This window comes from Mustela lutreola, chromosome 12 (genome assembly GCF_030435805.1).
Source record: "Mustela lutreola isolate mMusLut2 chromosome 12, mMusLut2.pri, whole genome shotgun sequence".
Taxonomy (NCBI): domain Eukaryota; kingdom Metazoa; phylum Chordata; class Mammalia; order Carnivora; family Mustelidae; genus Mustela; species Mustela lutreola.
The window spans coordinates 83,718,869-83,739,453 of NC_081301.1; the positions used below are offsets into that span (position 1 = coordinate 83,718,869).

A 20,585-nucleotide genomic window follows, 5' to 3' on the forward strand; every position below is an offset into this window, starting at 1 on the left:
CACCACCTCATGCACAGTCCCTTGGTCCCCACCTCTCCAGACACCCACTAGTGAGTGTGCAGTGGTCCATATCCTGGGGGAAGCGCAGGCCAAGAGCCCAGATGGCCCAGATCCTGGGGCTGGCTTCTGTAGGATCTGCTAACGAGTGTGCCAAGCTTTTAGAGATCTTTCTCTCCACTTGCTTTCTAAAAATGGGAGAGAACCTTCACTCGGGACCAAGTCTAACCTCTTCCTTTCTTAGACTGCTCTTACTTTGTCTCTCCTTTTCCACTGCGTCCTCTGCTCACCCCTGCCTTTCCAACTTTATTTAGATGCTCCGTTCCCTTCCAACCTTTCCTTCGTATTCGGCTTCTGTGTGAAAACAGAAGGTTCTCCTTCTCTTACCCTTTCAGAGATGTTTACACATGGGTAGGAACAGATCAGATAAACAGGAACTTAGGTTAATTTAATAGAAAAAATAAAATATGGAATAACATTGATTTTGGCCAGTATCAATTACAACCATTCTACTATATTTTACAAAAAAACAACTGAACATTTTACACATGTACAGTATTTTTCAGTAAAAGTGGATTTGGATTTAACAGTGGATCACTAATTAAGAATAAAAAAGACAAAAGAAAACAGAAGATAGGACTTTTGTCTCCAGAAGGTTAGAGCATTTGTTAAGTCTCCAAACTTTGTACTATCCATTACATATATCTCATTATGAATATATATATTTATACATAATATATAACATTAACTTAAACTTTGAAAGCATTATGTCCTAGTTAATAATATTCTGTAGATAAACGAGGCAGTAACACACTAGTAGTTAACCCAGTATTTCCATGATGTGCGCCTGCATGGTCGGTGGGAATGGAACACACATTGGTGGACCTCAGTGAATTTGGCTGACATTGTTGATGGTTATTTGTCTAAGAACACAGACGTCATTTTTTATCTTTCCTATCGTAGTAACTTTGTGCCTCATCTAGAACGGGCTGGTTCAATCAAATGGATTCCTTTGCAGGCAAATCTAGTCTTGCCATCTGCTTGACTTTGCTTTTGGCTTGCGCTTAGATTTGTCCATTTAGAGACTGACTTGAAGTGTGAGACTCGATCTGCCATCCCCTGGATTAACTTACTTTCTTCAGGTCAGAAGGACCTGCAGTGTTAGGAAAATGAAAGTTGCTCAGCAAAATCAATGGAGTCCCTACTGATGAATCATTCTGTGACTCAGTGTTACTATATTGCTATTAAAGAGGGTCATTAGACTCAAATTATTCACCTTAGATTAGACTTTAACTTTGATGCCTAGGAATGAATATTTTCAAGGTAGGCTTTTCCCTAGCTTGTTGTTCGGGTGGGGATCTCAGCATCCACTTCCCAGCTTCTTCCTCCAATAATTCCTGTTGATATCATCCCTGTTCTCAGCTGTGAAGCCAGTGACATCTGGGAAGTGAGGCTCTCACAGCATCAAGCCTGCAAGATGGCTGGTCACTCCCAAAGAAAATGAGGTCACCAATGGAGTTTTGATAGGAAAAGTGAAGAAAACTGATATGAGTCTATCCTTCCCTAAATAGAGAAACTCAGAATTGGTAAAAAAGATCAGGCATCATTTCTAACCACTGATCCAAAATAGTTTTCACATAATTCAGTCTGCTAGATTCCAGGATGTACTTAAGAGTTGTAGAAAACAAGTGAGGATATTTCCAAGAAAACAGACGATCTCATTGACATCCAGTGGACAGATGTATCATAGCACGGTCATAGAGGGACAGAGGAATGGGAAATAACAGAACCAGAAGGGTACAATCATGCCACCCATCTTCAATTTCCAGTTTTATTTTATGAAAATGACAAAATGATAAAACTTCTAATAAGCACCATTGAAAAACGTTGCCCGGCCGACTTGGGCACGAGCTTAAATATTATTTAAATAATTCCATTTCTTAAAAAATACAGGACCTTTTAGAAACTTGACTCTAGGAAGAAATTTCCCGCATCATATCCAAAATGCTTCCCATCACAACAAATGGAATTTCTGATGGACTTAAAAAAAAAAAAAATGCTATGGGGAAATGGCCGTATAGCACCAGGAGATTGTGCAGGGTCTACAAAGTGAACACTCCAGATTTCAGGGGAGCTGGATGAGGCCCAGCTATTTCGTGTAACTTTGCATTGTGTCCATCACCAATCTGACTATGCGGAGTGATCCCATTTGACCAGCTGTGTGTAAAATAACCCAATCTGCAAAGCCAAGGCCAATAGCAGCAAGTCTATCTGATGAAACCAGTGCAGCAGACTTCTCAAGTGAGTATAATGCCAAAACCAGCACGTAATGCATGAAGTAAATTATGTGTGGAAAGGATCAATGTTCAACTGTGAAAAACTAAGACAAACGACATTGAATACAACTCTGAGGGATGCTCTTAATGCCCTTAGGTCCGCTTTGCTGTCATTTCCCCCAACGGTGGACTCAAGCATGAAAAATGACAGATGTAAGAGCTTTCTCTTTGATTTTGATCTGTGTCTGCTCTTGTGATGTTTTTGGAAGGTATTTTTAGGTGTCTCAAAGGGGAAACAAGCAAGTAAATGCAAAGGGGAAAAAAAAAATGGACCTTTAAAACCAGGGCAGGAAATCAAATCATTACTTTAACGTCAAATTTTGGCATCAAATGCTTTGGTCATACAATACTGTCTCTGTGGTTCTGGCTGTTTAGCACTAAACACCCAGGTATAAAAGGTAGGCTTGTTGTAGGTTTATTTTTTTTTTCCATTTAAGTTCTGACAAAACAGTTCACCATCTCCCTGCACAAATTTGAGAGAGAGAGAAAAAGAGAGCGAAAAAGAGAGAGGTGGCTTGCTTTTTTTTTTCTTTTTTTTCTTTTTAATAATAATATGGAGTAATCTATAAGTCTACAGGAACAGAGAAATCTAAGATGGCCGCTCAGCCTTGGAATGTACATGTTTTGCAGCAAAGTTGTTGAAGAACCTTCCTCTGGCACAGATTGTTCTTTTTCACTAGCATACAGAAGCCTCCTTCGGCCCAGGACTCTTCCGTTGCTTTTCCGGGAAGTCAGCAAGACAGAGGGGGAGGTGAGGACGAGGGCAGCATGATGTACACGTGGAAGAAGGTTTTGATTGGCCAGAGAGGCAGATGGGGGATTGGAAGAGATCATTGAGGAGCAGTCAACAAGGAGGAAATTGGGTCCACGCAAAGTGATTTCAGTCAACAGCATTGTTTTTCAAGGAGAGAGATTGCGGTCCAGTGGTGAATGTGATTGGTGTCCATTTATAAAAGGAAAAAAAAAAAAAGGATCCGAAAAAAAGAATAAATTAGAAATCAATAACAATATAAGCAAGGAATTTGTCTTCTCAGAATGACCTAGAGCAGAGAGTATAAGTCATTTATACTATATTTCATTGAGTCCAAGACACTGGATTTAAGATGCACCGTTATTTTACATACTATCGAGAAAAGATCGTGCTTCATGCATCTTACCACATGGTGACCCCAGAGCCTCCTCAATTAGAATATTACTGTTATGCTTATGGAAATATTAGTTAAATATTCGTTCTATGACAGGCTGTTTTGTTGCTGTGCTTATAAAGAAACTCTTCCTTTGATTATTAAACAATTATTTGAAACTATTCCAAACTATAGTTCAGTTCAATACAAGTAGTAGTAACCATGTACCTAAGTCCGTGACAGTCACAGGCAAGGACAGCTGTGTCACATCAACCTAGCAGACAAAAGTGGCTGAAAGCTGCCATAAATTATAAGATGCATCTGATTTCAGGGATGTTAAAATGTTAAAAAAAAAAAAAAGTATGTCTTAGAATCATTGAAATATGACAGTGAAAGAGAATAAATCACAAACTCATAAATGCAATTGCTACGTGATTTGAAAAGCCTGGTGAGCCATCGGTGATTTCGTGATTTAGCTGACCGAAAATGGGCTCATTACAAGAGACGGTTCTTCATTTTCTACTCTTTCCCACAATCCCGAATGCACCCCTTCTACTGGCGTGCCATCTGGCATAACTTATCCCAGGTTTAGCATGGTTGAGAGAAGGCAGTTAAAGCATCACAGACGTGCCCATGCCTGGCAGCGTGCTGTGGATGAAAATTCAAGTGTCTGTGGATCTTTTGAGTCCAGAAAATCTTCCTGTTTCCTGTCACCAACTTCAAAATTCTGGTCAGATCCAGGTATGGTACCATGTTTTTAAGTAAAGAGTGATACTTACATGGTCCTTGAAGTGCCATCACCCCAACCCTGTATCCCTGTGCTGTGTGGTGAGATCACAGAGCCTGAGTGGGTCTGGCCCGTCCCTGCTGGACTAATCCTATGGCCAAGAAGCCATGAAGACATAAAGTCACCCATGATGCTCTGTGGAAATGAGCCCGTTGATGATGCTCTAACACGTCTCATCACGTGCCACGTTCTTTCAGATGTCTTTGAAATTCCTCATAGGAAGTTTTAGAATGACCATACAAGGTCAATGATATTAGCCGCCTCATTTTTGCAGGTGAGGGAAGCGAGCCCCAGAGAAGTTTATCACCTATCCAAGACCTGGAGCCCAGAAAGGAACGGCAGTACTCTGACTCTTGAATCCATACTCTCCCAACTACAGCACTGTTCTGCCTCTTGTGAAATTTCTAGAAGAGGGCCCATTCAAAGGAAGGCAGAGAATAAAACAAGGGAAATGCCCTTGTCCAGGAAGACTATTCCAAGTACAGAGTTTTTTATTACTCTATTTTCAAACAATCCGAAGGTACTTAAAAATAACAGTGGTTCAAAATGATGCCTTTCTAGGTCACTGAGATGTGTGTCTGCATAAAGTCTAGACTCAAATTTTAGGGCCCGCTGTATGTGAATTATACCGAGACTCAAAGTTCACAGAATGTTAAAGTTGGAATAATTTAGCTTCATTCAGGAAGCTGAGGCTAGAAAACTGACAGAACTTGGCATTTGTTGGGTTGTCAGGGGGAATGGAGTAAGCCAGAGATTCCCAAATCTGGCTGCACATCAGAAACACTTGAAGTTTCTAAAAATATCCATACTTAGATAGCAGATAGCACCCTCAGACCAATTTCCCAGGAATCTTCAGGAAAGGTGTGCGATCCTGGCATTTTTAGTTGAGAACCACATATGCAAAGAAAAAAAAAATGGACCAACACTTAGAAGTCTGAAGTTCTACATTGGGTCTATCATTAATTCCTTGCCTCTCCGGTCGAATAAAAGATTCAGGTACCATTTGATTATAATTTACTTGTCAAAAATTTAATCCAAAAAGGAGAGGTAATAAACCGGCTTCTTCACATGATAGAATTTTATGCTGTAATTAAAAATGAAGGTTCTGAGGACTTTTTAAACATAGGGTGATGTTTATGTCTAACACTTAGTACAAAAAGCAGGATACAAACCTCCATGTACATGGTATTTTAAAACATCTGGTCAAAAGTACATATGGTGAGACACACATGAAAAAGCTAATTAGAAAATATTGCCTATTATATTCCAAGGATATAGCATTATGGAAAAGGTAAATCTATGGAGACAGTAAAAAAATTAGTAGGTTCTGAGGCGGGGGATGGGAAGGAGGGAAAGGCGGAGCACATAGGCTTTTTAGGGCAGTGAAAGTGTCCTGTAGGATTATTACAGTGGTGGATATGTATCCTTCTTCATTTGTCCAAACTCATAGAAAGTACATCACCAAGAGGGAACCTTGATGTGAACCATGAGCTTTGGGTGATAATGGGGTGTCAGTGAAGGTTCACTGATGATAACAAATGTAACTAGTCTGGTGTAGGATGCTAATAGTGGGGGAGGGTGTGTGCTGCAGGGGGTCAGCCGGCATATAGAGGAGATCTCTGTACTTGCTGCTCAATTTTGCTGTGACCCCTAAAACTCTAAACCCACAAAGTTTGCTAATTAAACAAACAAACATAACTAGGGCCATCTTGGCCAGTGGAACTACAGGTGATTTCTTTTAATTAAAAAAAAAAAAAAATAAACCCAAACCAAAACCCACCGAGGGTATGAGTTCAAGATGAGTGAATGCCAGCAAGATACTGGGCACATTCTAGCTGACTCCCGCTTGAGAGTGTCTGTGGAAATCGAGTGGATCTGAACAGAACGCGAGGCTGGAAAGGAGCGGTCTGTACTCACCGTCCTTGCAGACGGCTCCCATCTGACACGTCCCTAAGTCTAAGAGGTACCCGCTGAGGCAGCTCGTACAGTTCTTGAAGCCCGGACCGCTGCACGTCAGGCAGCTAGCATCACATCTAGGGGAAAACGTACAGTTTGTGCTTTCCCGTCAGGCTCCAGAAAAGATGTTCGCTACCCACCTCTTATGGACGTTTTAAACTCCATTCCCCCTTGGAAGATGGCCCAGAAGCATCTGGTTACCGTAATTGCTACCTTTGCCTACATTAAAGCCCAGCAGGTAGACGGATTTTAAATGGCAGAATGCACTGTACTTGAAACCTAAATATTACTTTAAAGGTTTTATTTTATTTTTTTAAAAAGAGTTTATTTATTTATTTGACAGAGATCACAAGAGAGGCAGGCAGGGGTGGGGGGGTTGGAAGCAGGCTCCCCGCTGAGCAGAGCCTGGTAAGGGGCTCGATCCCAGGACCCTTAGATCATGACCCGAGCTGAAGGCAGAGGCTTTAACCCACTGAGCCACCCCGGCGCCCCAACTTTAAAGGTTTTAAAGTGCTCCTGGGACAGAAATGAAGCATTCGAGAGAAGCTGGGTGGAAGCTGCAGGGCACAGTCCGCAGGACAAATCTGGGAAGTCCTGTCAGCATAGTAACTATTTGGGTCCGGCAAGGAGGCGGCTGAGCAGAAGGCGTGGGGCACTTACTTCTTGCAGGATTTGTGTCCGTTCTCTGCCGAGCGGTCCAAGTAGTAGCTGAGGCTACAGGTCTGCACGCAGCGCCCGTCCTCCATGAAGTAGGCTTCGGCGCAGCTGCTACACGCGTCCGCGCCCGGCCCTTGAAAGCAAGACAGAGGCGGGAAACAGACAAAATCTCAGAACAGCTCGCACGATGGGCTGTGGCCTGCGTGGTTGGTGACAAGGACATGGATCTATTATTTTAAGAGTCACCATTTCGTATTGTGCTTTCCCTCACATTCTGTGGGGAAGAAACAAAACACCACTCACTCCCCGTTTAAATTGAACCCATTTGCCAAAACCATCAAATGCCCTCGGGAGGAGGCGGCGGCGGTCTCCCCGGCATGTGTCCGTGTTGCGCCAGGGAGGGACTGCCTGTGGCAGGCGTTCTGAGAATCCAGGCAGGAGTCCTGGAGGAGAACTGCGTTTCTCCGGCATTTACTTTAACACTATCCGGTGGGGCCGCGGGAGTGACGGCTGACGCCAGGGCAACAGGCGCCAAACCAGAGCCAGAGGAATAAACCACAGGACGGGGGGACACGATACCAGCACAGGCGGCACAGAAGCGGTGACAGGGCTGGCAGTCGTGGCCATTGAAGTACTGGCCGTCCTCGCAGGCGACGGAGCACTGGGACCCCTGCAGGCTGAAGACAGACACACGGTCGCTGTGATCGAAGCAATGAGGTCATGATGCCCGGCTCCCCGTGCAATGCTGCCGCACCTCCCCGAGACCCATGGCTTGGCCAAGCTTCCAAGCAGGGGAAATCACTGCGCACCCCTTCTGTTCTCCTTCCCGATGCCTATCCTGCTTCTCTGCGCCTGTGGTGCTGTCTCAAGCCCGTATGCGTGCTCCGAGCTCCGTGGACCGTTCTCTCCATCGTCAGGCTGGCCGGTGCCTCTCTTCTTTGCTCTGCACCTTAACCCACACCCCCCCACCCTGGGGTTGCTTAAAAGGATCTTACTCACAAAACTCATTACCTAGCAATACGTCTGACAACTCTGATAGCCAGCCCTATGATGTAATAAACTTAAAAGTTGTTTTGTTATAAAATGCAGTAGGATCATGGGGTAACAGGAGTTCCAACTGAATAAAGGGCACAGTGATCTCTAGCTAGCTGGTCTCCTGGAAGTAGCTACTTTTGTTTCTATTTCTGGTTTTAGTTCTTCTACTGGTTCCCATCAGAACCACACGACTGCAATACACTTTGCCTCTATTTCCTGATTTATTTTAAATGCTAATGAATAACGTTGTAAAATGACCTGCCTATATAGTTGATTCCCCAAACATCCCAACTCTTCTTAATTGTATTATTGTTTCCAGGTGTTCTCTTTACCCTATTTTTCTTTCTGGCGCTCTTGGTATCTATTACAGTTGCCAGAATGTTGAATGAGGAATGCGTATTTTTTCTCTTTTCTAATATCGATTATGATAGTTTTCATAGTCAATAGATCAGTTCTTAAAATTAAAAAAAAAAACACCAGAATTTAGGACCTTTAATCTATAAATATTGCTCACTGAATCAATAGTGTGATTGCAGCTACAGATTAGCACCTGTAATCCTATGTCACCAAAGAGATGATCCTACAAGGTGGGTATCTAAGCAACAGGTTCAGTGGTTTTTATCTAAGCAACAGGTTCAAATGGTTTTTACTCTCCGAGACTCTGTATTATTCCAGTGCACACCTTAGTTGACTGTGCTTTGTATTTGGATCACACTAACTTGGACAAGTAGAATTTATTTTTCTCTATTGGAATGAACAAAAACAGATAAAAAACAGATCCCAAACAGTCCTGTTAACATTTTAATACACTTCCTTCCAGTATTTTATGTGTATGTATTTCTATTTGTTCTTAGCCACTCTTTAAACAATGATGATAGTAATAATAATTTAAGTAATAGGTCTCTTGAGGCAAAATGGTCAACCCTCAAAGCCTCTAAGGAAAGGGCAGGGAGTCTCAAGGACACAGAGGGCCGCGTAACTCAAAGTGTACTCCTTTCACAGACCTGACTGGCTAGGGAGCGATGTCATTTAAAGAGCCAGTAAGAGAAAATCTCTGCCCTTCCCATGGAACTGGAAAAAAGGACATTGTATCAAATGTATCCTTTTGTGGAAGGCAGTAGGATCACCAAAAAACTTAACAAAGTTGAAAAAAAAAAAAGCTGCCTCATTTTTCTAATAAAGGGCATTCCTTCTGAGGTTGGCCTGTGTTGAGAGAGAGGCTGCGTTGTGTGAGGAGGGAATGAATGTAAGTGGGCTGTGCAATAGAGAGCAGGCACTGTGTGTACCCTGAAGCTCTCTGGTGCTTCCAAAATACAGCGGTGGTGTGGCTAACCTGCCTGGTACAGGAGACACCTGGGTTCTTTCTATGATCCATTAGCTGGGTTGGAATCATTCTGTCCCACACGCTTCGGTGCCTGTGGCTTCTGAGCACTTAAAAATGTGGTATGGCCCAGGAGTGGGACTTTAAACTTTATTTATTTTTAGTTAATTTCAGTCTACGTTTTACAAATTGGCCCTCGGTTCAGTTACTGGCAAAACTGAGTAAGTTTGGCACAAAGCTGGCTATATAAAATCTCCTTTGACTAAATTTTGTAAAATCCAAGTACAGAGCAAGTATTTCTCATAAAAAATTACTGTCCAAGTTGAGATGTGCATTGTGCTTTCTGGGATCAAATGCACCCCAGATTTTGGTATAACAACAAAAAAGAACGTAAAACATCTCGCTAGGTCTTTTCTATTGATTACATATTGAAACAGTAATATTTTGGATTTGATTAATATTTTTTTAAATGTTACCCATATCTTTTTACTTCCTTTAATGTGGCTATGGGCATATATGAAATAAAATGAACATATAAGGCTCTCGTATTTCCACTGGAGAGCGCTGGTTAATGAACTCTGTAAAATGTTCCCTAAGAACCACAGTTGACTGAACTCTTGAACAACATGGGTTTGAATTGCATGAGCCCACTTCTAAGTGGATTTTTTTTTTTTTTATAAATACAATACAGTACTCTAAATGTATTTTCTTCTTCTTCTTTAACCACTTGGTGATTTATTTATTTTTAAAATTTCTTTTCAGCATAACAGTATTCATTGTTTTTGCACCACACCCAGTGCTCAATGCAATCCATGCCCTCCATAATACCCACCACCTGGCACCACCCCCAACCTCTAACCACCCCCCCATTCAAAACCCTCAGGTTGTTTTTCAGAGTCCATAGTCTCTCATGGTTCACCTCCCCTTCCAATATATTTTCTTTATAATTTTCCTAACATTTTTCTTCTCTAGGCTTACTTTCTTGTAAGAGTACAGTGTAGAATACATAGAACACAAATGTGTTAATTGACTGTTATTTGTAAGATTTCTTTTCAACCGTAGTAATTGGTAGTTACGTAGTTAAGAGTAACTAACTTAAGGACTTAAGACTTATATGCGGTTTTCGTCTGCATGAGGTTGGGGCCCCTAATCCCTGAGTTGTGCAAAGGTCAGCTGTATAGAAAATAATTGTAAATAATCTTTTATTTCTCACGGACCAATTATGTGTCTATTACTGGAATGAGTATTTCACAAATATTATCACAGTTAGTGCTTTTCATCATTCAGCAATGTAGGGGTTAGTATCTCATTTTATAGATGACAAAACTAAAATTCAGAGTGGCTCAGTGACTTGGCCAGGATCCCACAGCTGACTAATACAAGAGGGTTTGAGCCCACATCTACCTTGTCTCCGCTCCTTGTCCAAAAAGAATTAGGAGGCTGACTAGACTGATATTTCTCAAGACCTGAAGTCTTGAGATGAAAGGTACTAAGCCAATTACTACTGAATGCATTTATGAAAAAAAAAAACCCAGAGTTAAAAAATATATATATTAGAATATCATTTTTATTTAGATTAAGGTTTCATTTATTTATTTGAGAAAGAGAGCAGGAGTGTGGGGAGGGACAGAGGGAGAAGGAGAAGCAGACTCCTCTGGTTCAACCCCAGGACCCCCAAGGTCATGACCTGAGCCGAAGGCAGATGCTTAACTGACTGAGCCATCCGTGTGCCCCGATGCTCTGATATTAAATATAAATAATCACCTGCTCGGAGCCTGCTGAGTTCACTCACCAATTAATGGCAGAAACAGAGGTATTCTCAATACTTAAAAAAGATCTGCATGCAGCAGATCTCAGGTACTCTATAAACTCAGGGTCTAACTCCTTACCCAGCAGAAGATGGTCTGACCTTCTCTGTGGAAATCCAGGGGCTACCTAGTTCCTACAACTAGGAACTAGGAAGAAGCTGTGAGCTGTGTCTTGTTCCCTTGCGGAAGCTATCAGATATCTGGCTTTAGCAATGAGCAAGTCATCCAGTTCAGAAAAACATCGCCAGGTGTTAAATCTATGTGCATACCGGAGCATAATGGAACCAAGCCTGAGGTACTTAAGATAAGAGCATGATTGGCTATATGGAGAGAATAATACAGATAAGGGAAGAGTCTCTGACCATCAAAGGAATGAATCAGGAGGATTAAATATAATTCATTGGTATTACCTACACATTAATCCTTGATGGGGGCGCTGTGCTGGCCAAAAAGCACTGAGAAAGCCTCTCAAAAAGCCGTTTTTATTTATGTGTATCAGAGCCATCTTTTCTGAAGAGAATTTTCCTTGGTGTGTGAACCTCCGTTAGCGAAGATGGCATCCAATTTGTCATATATATCGGTAAAGATAATGCAAATAGCAAATCAGGTGTTTGAATGGGAGTCAAACCAAGGGTGATGGTAAGAGGATTACTTTTTTACATATTGTGTTTATACTGTAGAAACTCCTTGGGCTGTGTGACTTAACAAGATCCTTCACTCTCTTACCTTAACCCATCTCTGCATTCTGTACAGTTGTGGAATTCAGTACATGTCTTGCAGTTTTCACTGCATTTCCGGCAAAGATTTTTCTCTGTTAAAAACAGAACAAAACAACACAACACATACACACAAAAGTAACAGTTATAAATCAGTTGGTCATTGGACTCTATAAAAGCTAATGTACACGACAGTAGACATACGTGGCCTTGAGCCGAATATTTCATGAACAGCCCCACACTGGACGTTTGCTCTCACTTTCCAGCAAAGCGAACAAAGGTAGGAAAATGCAGAATCAGACATGCCTCACATCTTCCATTTTGCAGACGAAGGAACCACAGCCCATTGCCTTCTTAGTTGAATAGCTGATTGGCTTTTCCCCTCTTCTTTTTCTCTTTCCCAAGCGGGGTTGCCTAACTTCTTCTTCTTCTTTTTTAATCTCTATTTTTTTTTTTAAATTTCTTTTCAGCCTAATAGTATTGATTTTTTTTTTGTACCACACCCAGTGCTCCATGCAATCCGTGCCCTCTATAATACCCACCACCTGGTTCCCCCAACCTTCCCCCCCACCTCCCCCGGCCAGCCCTTTCAAAACCCTCAGTTTGTTTTTCAGAGTCCACAGTCTCTCATGGTTCACCTCCCCTTCCAATTTCCCTTCTCAACTCCCTTCTCCTCTCCATCTCCCCTTGTCCTCCATGCTATTTGTTATGCTCCACAAATAAGTGAAACCACAGGATAATTGACTCTCTCTCTGCTTGACTTATTTCACTCAGCATAATCTCTTCCAGTCCCGTCCATGTTGCTACAAAAGTTGCCTAATTTCTGACAAGGACAAGCGCACTAACGAAGACGCTGGGGCAACGCTAGGATGAGGGTTGAGAAGCAGTGTTTGGGGCTGTGGGATGGAGAGGTGGGCCCCCAGGCTCACAGCGTGTAGGACCGCTCTGAAGAACGCCGCCAGAAAAGGGAATCTGCGTTAAAGACAGCAGGGTGAGGAGGGTTGATGATGTATTTCTTGTATTGTCTAGAATAGTGTTGCATACTTTATAGTGGCTGTGACATTGATATGTTATTATAGTTCAGATACATCTCCGTTCTGGAGAATAGAAATATACTGGATTAGAGCAAATGCACCATGAATATGGTTCTCCTGTTTAATCCCAAAGACCGATCGATCCCCATTGGAAAAAAATGGCAAATGTATGCTTATGCAATAGTGAAAAACGGTGATTCTCAATACCATCTCTGAGCTGCAAGTGAATTATAACCACGTGTATGTGTAGGATTGAGTGAGCTTTGTTCACAGGCTTCTTGTCCTCCACCTACTCCTTAAATGTTGGTGTTCTTCAAGGTTCCATGGAGGAATATTACTTTAATGGATTCTTATAAGGACCTCCCGAAGGTCCACTTCCTTTCTCCAGTCTGAGCCTCCCCTACCCTTCTCCATGAAATACGAAGTGCTTTATAATCTTATGGTAGTCCCCACATGGTCTTCTCTTCACTCTGCCGTTGAGATTCCTGGACATGGCACAGGATCTGAAGTCCAAGGACCTAGATTTGAATTCTGCTTTTAATATTTCCAGTGAGCAAGTTCAGGGTCTCTGTTCTCTGCTCCACAGACATTACAGTGATGCTGACCTTTCAGGTAACTATCTCGAGGGGATAATGAAATTATTCAGGGGAACTGTATGAATTGGAAAGCACTGTAAATGTGTCGGCAGTAATTATTACCAATCATGATCATATCTGATCACTGTGTCTTCAGGAGGAAAATATAACAAAAGTCAGTTACACAGAAGGAGAGAGAGGCAGAGACCACTCGTATCAGCAAAGCCACTGTCTGAACAGTCTTCCTTCACTACAAACATCCCAGGCTCTGGGGACACGACTGACTCTCAGTATCTCTATCCTGTTATGCACCATCTCAGACCAAATTTCTTTGCCAAGATTCTGCCTTCTAGATAGAATTTTGAATTTTTTCTACAAGAAATACTGCTTATTTCTGGGGATCCCTCACACTCCCCTCCCCACTCTTATTTTTCCTTTCTCTATCAGGATGACGCGCATGTTCCAAATTTGGGAGAAAAGGAACTACGCGGAAATCCTACCCACCATTCTATAGGGTAAGGTGAGACTCCATTTGCCTTCTGGAAAAAATGCTTGCCTTTGAGTCAAGGGACTCTGACTTCTTAAGAAAATTGTTGCCTGATTTCTGAAACACAACTCTTACTCATTTACACTTGGGTCTTCTTCTTTCTCAGGTTGTGCAGAAATAGGAGATAATCAGCGTCGTCATGCAACATGGTGCGACATGCTTGTTAGTTACCGAGAATTCAGAAATAAAGCAGAAGGGCGCTACCAGAGCACTAATAGGTAGGAAAGCCCAAGGATTACTTAATTCTCCAGTGAATGTACCTTTGTTTGTTTCCTAATGATGACTGATTAGGGCCCAGACTCCTGAAGTGAAGTGTTGTGTTCATTTATAGATTTTTGTTTGTTGCAAAAGATTTCTGTGTGGAAGAAGCCCCTCAAATTCGATTTGTATTGCCTGGTAGGAAATTATTCATTTCTTAATTGAAGTCTAATTAACAATGTTATATTAGTTGCAGATATAGAATAGACTGATTTGATGATTCCACATATTACTCACTGTTGACCGCGGTAACTGCAGTCCCCATCTGTCACCGTGCAGGGATATTATAGTATTAGGGACGATCCTGCCTAGCTGTACTTTTCACCTCGTGACTTCCTTATTTGATAACTGGAACTTCTACCTCCCCTTTAGCTTTTCTGCCCATCCCTCCATCCACCTCTGCTCTGGCCACCACCAGTAGTTCTCCGTATTTAAGGGTCTTTATTTTTGTTTGTTTGCTTCCACATACAAGTGAAATCCTATGGTATTTGTCTTTCTCAGTCTGATTTATTTCACTTAGCATAATACCCTATAGCTCCATCCATGTTGTCAACAAATGGCAAAATCTCACTCTCCTATATGGCTGGGTAATAGACCAGTATGTATGTATGTATGTATGTGTGTGTGTCACATTTTTTTTTACAAGTTTTTAATTCCAGTGTAGTTAATAGACAGTATTGTATTAGTTTCAGGTGTACAATACAGTGATTCAGCACTTCCATATACCACTCAGGGCTCATCAGGACAAGTGTACTCCCTAATCCCCATCACCTGTTTCACTCTTCCTCCCACCCCCTCTGGTAACTATCACTTTGCTCTCTATAGTTAAGAGTCTGCTTCTTGGGTTTGGCTCTTTCCCCTTGGATCATTTGTTTTGCTTCTTAGAGTGAAATCCTGTGGTGTTTCTCTTTCCTCTGACTGAGCATTATATTGTCTAGCTTCATGCATGTTGTTGCAAATGGCAAAGTTTCATTCTTTTTCATGGCTGAATATTCCATTGTGTATATGTGTGTGTATGATGAATGGATAATCCTTTATCCATCAGTGAACACTTGGGTTTCTTGCACACCTTGCCTATTGAAAATAATGTTGCAATAAACATAGGGGTGCATATATTATTTTTAATTGGCATTTTTGTATTCTTTGGGCAAATTCCCATAGTGGGATTCCTGGATTTTACGGCGTTTGATCTGAATCTTTTGAGGAGCTGCCACCCTGTTTTCCCACAGTGGCCGCACCAGTTTACATTCCCACTGCAGTGCATAAAGGTTCTCTTTTCTTTCCGTCCTTGCCAACACTTGTTGCCATTTGTTTCTTGATACTGACTAGTGTCCTTTCTTGAGAGCTGTTCTAAAATGTGTGAGGGGTCTCTCATTGTGCTTTTGATTTGCACTTCCCTGATGATGAGTGATGCTAAACATCTCATATGTCTGTTGGCCATCTGTGTATCTTCTTTGGAAAAACTTCTATTCAGATCCTCTGCTCATTTTTTTTTTTTTATTGCATTGTATTTTGGGTGTTGAGTCATATATGTTCTTTATAGGTTTTAGATATTAACCCCTTATCAGATATATCATTTGCAAGTATCTTCTCCCATTCACTAGGTTGCTTTTTTATTTTGTTGATAGTTTTCTTTAGTGTGAAAAAGCTTTTCATTTTGGTAAAGTTCCTATATAGTGGCTGTTGCTTCCTGGGCCTGAAGAGACCTATTCATACATACATTGCTAAGGGCAGTGTTCCAGAAATTACTGCCTATGCTTTCTTTTACGACTTTTATGGTTTCAGGTCTCCCATTTAGGTATTTATTCTGTAATTTATTTTTGTGTATGGGGTAAGGAAGTGGTGCTGTTTCCTTATCTTGCATTCAGCCGTCCAGTTTTCCCAGCACCATGTGCTGAAGAGACCATCTTTTCTCCATTGTGTATTCTTGCTTCCTTTGTCATAGAGTAATTGACCAAATAGATGTTGGTTTATTTCCGGGGTTTCTATCTTGCTCCATTGATCTGTGTCTAATTTTTGTGCCAGCACTATGCTGTTTTGATTACTATACCTTTGTAGGTGATCTTGAAATCTGGGATTGTGATACCTTCAGCTTTGTTCTTCTCTCTCAGTATTGTTTTGGCTACTCAAAGTCTTTAGTGGTTCTATACAGAATTGAGGATTATTTGCTGTAGTTCTGTGAAAAATGCTTTTGGTATTTTGATAGATATTGCAATGAATCTGAAGATTGCTTTGGGTAGTATGAATATTTTAACAATATTCTTCCAATCCATGAGCATGGTGTATCTATCTACTTGATCGTGTCATCTTCAATTTCTTTCATCAGTGTCTTAGTTTTCAGAATACAGGTCTGTTACCTCCTTGATTAAATTTATTTCTAGGTATCTTATTCTTTCTGGTGCAATTTACAAATGGGATTGTTACCTTCATTTCTTTTTGCTACTTCATTATTTTGTATCCTGAAACTTCACTGAATTCATTTATCAGTTCCAGTAGTATTTTGGTGAAGTCCTTAAGCATTTTCTATGTATAGTATCATGTTATCTGCAAATAGTCACAGTTTTACTTCCTCCTTACCAATTCATATGTCTTTGATTTCTTTTTCTTGTCTGCTGAAGCTAGAATTTCCAATATTATGTTGAATAAAAGTGGGGAGAGTGGACATCCTTGTCTTGTTTTTGTGTTAGAGGAAGAGTTCTCAGTTTTTATTATGGAGTATGATGTCAGTTGTGGGTTCATCAAATACAGCTTTTATTATGTTGAGGTATGTTGCCCTGAACCCCACATTTTTGAGAAGTTTTAACACGAATGCATGTTGTATCTTGTCAGATCCTTTTTCTGCATCTGTTTAGATGATCATATATTTTTTTATTCTTCCTCGTTTATGTGATGTCATATTGATTAGTGAATATTGAACCACACTTCCCTCTCTGGAATAGATCCCACTTGATCGTCCTAAATGTTTTTCTTTAAAGGTACTATTCAATTTGGTTTGTTATTCTTTTGTTAAGGATTTTTGCATCTGTTATCATCAGAGATCCTGGCCCATAGTTTTCTTTTTATATAATGTCTTTTTCTGGCTCTGGGATCAAGGGAATGCTGGCCTCATAGATGATTTTAGAAGTTTTACTTCCACTTCTGTTTTTTGGAATCATTTGAGAATAGGTATTAACTCGTGTTTAAATGTTTTGTAGAATTCACCTGTGAATTCATCTGGTCCTTAATTTTTGTTTGTTGGGAGTTTTTGACTGTTGATTCAATTTCATTACTAGTAATTGGTCTCCTCCGATCTTCTATTTCTTCCTGATTTAGTTTTGGAAAATTGTAGGTTTCTGGGAATTTATCCATTTCTTCTAGATTGGCCAATTGTTTGGCAGATAATTTTTCAATGTTTTCTTGTAATTCTTTGCATTTCTGTGATATTATTTCTCCTCCTCCATTTCTGACTTTGAGTCGTCTCTCTTTTCTTGATAAGTCTGTTTAAAGATTTATCAGTTTTGTTTTCTTCCTGAAGAACCAGTTGTTGGTTTCATTTATCTTTTCTTTTTTTTTTGGTCTCTATTTCATTTAAATCTGCTCTAATCTTTATTATTTCCTTCTACTGGCTTTGGAATTTGTTCTTTTTCTAGTTCTTTTCTCCTTTTCCTAGTTCCTTTAGGCCTAAGGTTAGGTTCTTTACATGATATTTTTCCTGTTTTTTGTTTTTTTTTTTAATTTATTTGACAGACAGAGATCACAAGTAGGCAGAGAGGCGGGCAGAGAGAGAGGGGAGAAAGCAGGTTCCCTGATGAGCAGAAAGCTCGATATGGGGCTCGATCCCAGGACCCTGGGATCATGACCTGAGCCGAAGGCAGAGGCTTTAACCCACTGAGCCACCCAGGCGCCCCATTTTTCCTGTTTTTTCGAGTCCCCTAATAGCACTATAAATTTCCCTCTCAGAACTGCTTTTGCTAATTCCCAAAGAGTTTAGACTATTGTCTTTTCATTTTTTTCCATGCATTTTTGACTTCAGCTTTTTTTTTTTTTTTCATTGACTTTGGTTAACCTCCATGTATTTTTTTTCTTCCATTTTACTCTTGTAAAATTGATTTCTACTTTCATACCATTTAAGTTGGGAAACATGCTTGATATGATTTCAGTCTTCTTAAATACAGGGAGACTTGTTTTATGGCTTAACATGTTATATATACCAGAGAATGTTTCATGTGCACTTGAAAAGAATGTGTATTGCTACCCTGGGTTCTTTTTTCCACTTCAATTTGCACAGCTTATGTTTTCTCATCTCTTCACTTGTAGTATGTGTCATTACGTGTGAAGTGAGTCTCTTGTAGGCAGCATATAGATGAGTAATATTTTCTCATTCATTCTTATTCATTCACTGTATGTCTTTTGATTGAAGTATTTAGTTTACTTACATTGAAAATAGTTTTTGGAGTTCTTCCTGATTCCTTCCTTTTTCCCTTGCTTACTTTCCTTGTGAGTTGACAGTTTTCCTTAGTGATATGGTTGGATTCTTTCTCTGTTTCTTTGTGTATATCACAGGTTTCTGAGTTGGAGTTTCCACTGGGTTCTATATTGAGTTGAGGGTTGCTTGAGTTCAACACATTGTAAAACTACTAAAATTAACTCCCACTTCCATGTTTTATGTATGTGAGGTTTTATTTTATATCTCCCTTGTCTAATTTTTCTAGATATTGATTATACTACTTTGTGTTTTAAACTCCACAGTGGCTTTATAAGTGATTATTTTTACTCTGTTTAGCTTTTACCTCTAAAATTTTTCTGCTTTTATAATTTTTTCTTTATACGATGGCCTATTCTGTCCATTTAAGGAAGTCCCTTTAACATTTCTTGTAAGCCTGATTTAGTGGGATGAACTCCTTTAACTTTTCTTCTTCAGGAAAACACTATTCTCTCCTTCTGTTTTGAATTCTGTACTTTATGGGTAGAGTATTCTTGGTTGTAGGTTTTTTTGTTTGTTTTAGCACTTGGAATAAAGCATGCTACTCCTCTCTGGCCTACAAAGTTTCTGCTGAAAGTCAACTGATAGCCTTATTTGCCTTCCCTTGTATCATCACTTTTTGCCATTTTAATTATTGTGTGTCTTGCTGTGGACCTCTGTGGGTTCATTTTGGTAGGGGTTCTTCTTCCTGGACCTGGATGTTGCTTCTTTCTCCAGGTTCGGGAAAGAAGGTTTTCAGCTATTATTTCTTCAAAAACATTTTTTGCCCCTTCTTCTCTCTTCTCCTTCTGGGATCCCCCAAATGTGCATGTTATTATGCTTGATGACGCCACAGAGTTCCCTTAACCAATTCTCATTTTTTATTTTTTTTTCTTGCTGTCATCTGGGTTGTTTTCCATTACCGTCTTCCATACCACCGATCTGTCCTTTGCATCTTCTGAGCTACTGTGGATGCCATTTAGTGTATTTTTATTTCAGTTATTAAATTTATCAGCTCTGTTTTTTTTTTTGTTGTTGTTGTTTTTGTTTTTACATTTTCTGTCTCTTTCTTGAAGGTCTCACTGAGATCCTTGGCTCTTTTCTCAAGTTTAGTGAGTATCTCAGTGATAATTACTTTGAATCCTTTATCACACATATTGTGTATTTCCATTTCATTTGGCTGTTGTACTGTGATTTTGTCTTTTTTTCATCTGGGACATATCCTCCGTCTCATTTTGTCTCTGGGTGTTTGTTTTTAATGTAGTAGGATGGTCAGCTATGTCTCTTGGTCTTGAAAGTAGTGGCCTTGTTTTCAAAAGAGCTCCTGTGGTGCCTATAGTGCAGCCACACCCTGGTTACCAGAAAACCAGGCATTCCAGGGGTGTCCTCTGTGCGCCTCCCTATTGTGGCTAAGTTGCAACTGCCTTCAGCCCAGCCCGCCGCAGTGATGCCCTTTGCCTGCTCTCAGTGTCCTGGGTAGGGCTGAGTGCGGTCTAAAACAGCGACAGGCTTGGTGAGTTGGGCCAGCAGGGAGCCCAGCTGTCTGCACGTAGTCCCTCTGGCTCAGTGACGGGTACACTCGTGGGCAGGGCTTGTTTCTTACACAGCCAACTGTGAGCTCCACTGAGGGGACTGCAAGTGTGCTGTTAGAGCGGCTTCTCTCCCACTCCCCAGGGCATGAGGCAGTGCGGAGTGGCACCCTCCAAGTGGGTATGGTGGGGCAGGAGGCCTTTGAAGGGAGGACTGCCAGTTGGCATGGATGGGGAAGAGCACACAGCGCTATAGCAAAGTAGACAGAGCGTGTCAGCGCTACCTTTCACCAGCATCCAGCTGGCTAGGCCTTGGGGACATGAAGGCCATCTACCAGCACTTTCTTTCTAGAGAAATATTTTGTGCCTCCCTGCCCGGGGACAGATCTCATCCACTCAGGACAGATTAGTCAATGTATCTCCTTCACACATAACCGCAGACACTTCTCAAACTGCTTCTGCAG

The 20,585-nt window shown here is 40.9% G+C and overlaps 1 protein-coding gene and 1 long non-coding RNA gene across 4 annotated transcripts in view; one reads left to right on the forward strand and one right to left on the reverse strand.

Moving 5' to 3' along the window:
- PCSK5 (proprotein convertase subtilisin/kexin type 5) overlaps positions 1–20,585 on the reverse strand; it is a 452,950-nt gene that overhangs the window by 149,277 nt on the left and 283,088 nt on the right. For 2 of the 3 annotated variants that reach the window (XM_059143276.1, XM_059143274.1), the window contains exons 17-20: positions 11,748–11,832; positions 7,437–7,534; positions 6,861–6,990; positions 6,162–6,277 (exon numbers count right to left, since the gene is read on the reverse strand). In XM_059143276.1, coding sequence (XP_058999259.1) covers positions 6,162–6,277; positions 6,861–6,990; positions 7,437–7,534; positions 11,748–11,832 — 429 coding nt within the window. Of the gene's footprint in view, positions 1–424; positions 3,052–6,161; positions 6,278–6,860; positions 6,991–7,436; positions 7,535–11,747; positions 11,833–20,585 lie in introns of those variants that run through there. The other variant, XM_059143277.1, reaches the window with a different exon arrangement.
- Positions 1–20,585, forward strand: part of LOC131813107 (uncharacterized) — a 60,924-nt gene that overhangs the window by 32,666 nt on the left and 7,673 nt on the right. The window lies entirely within an intron of this gene.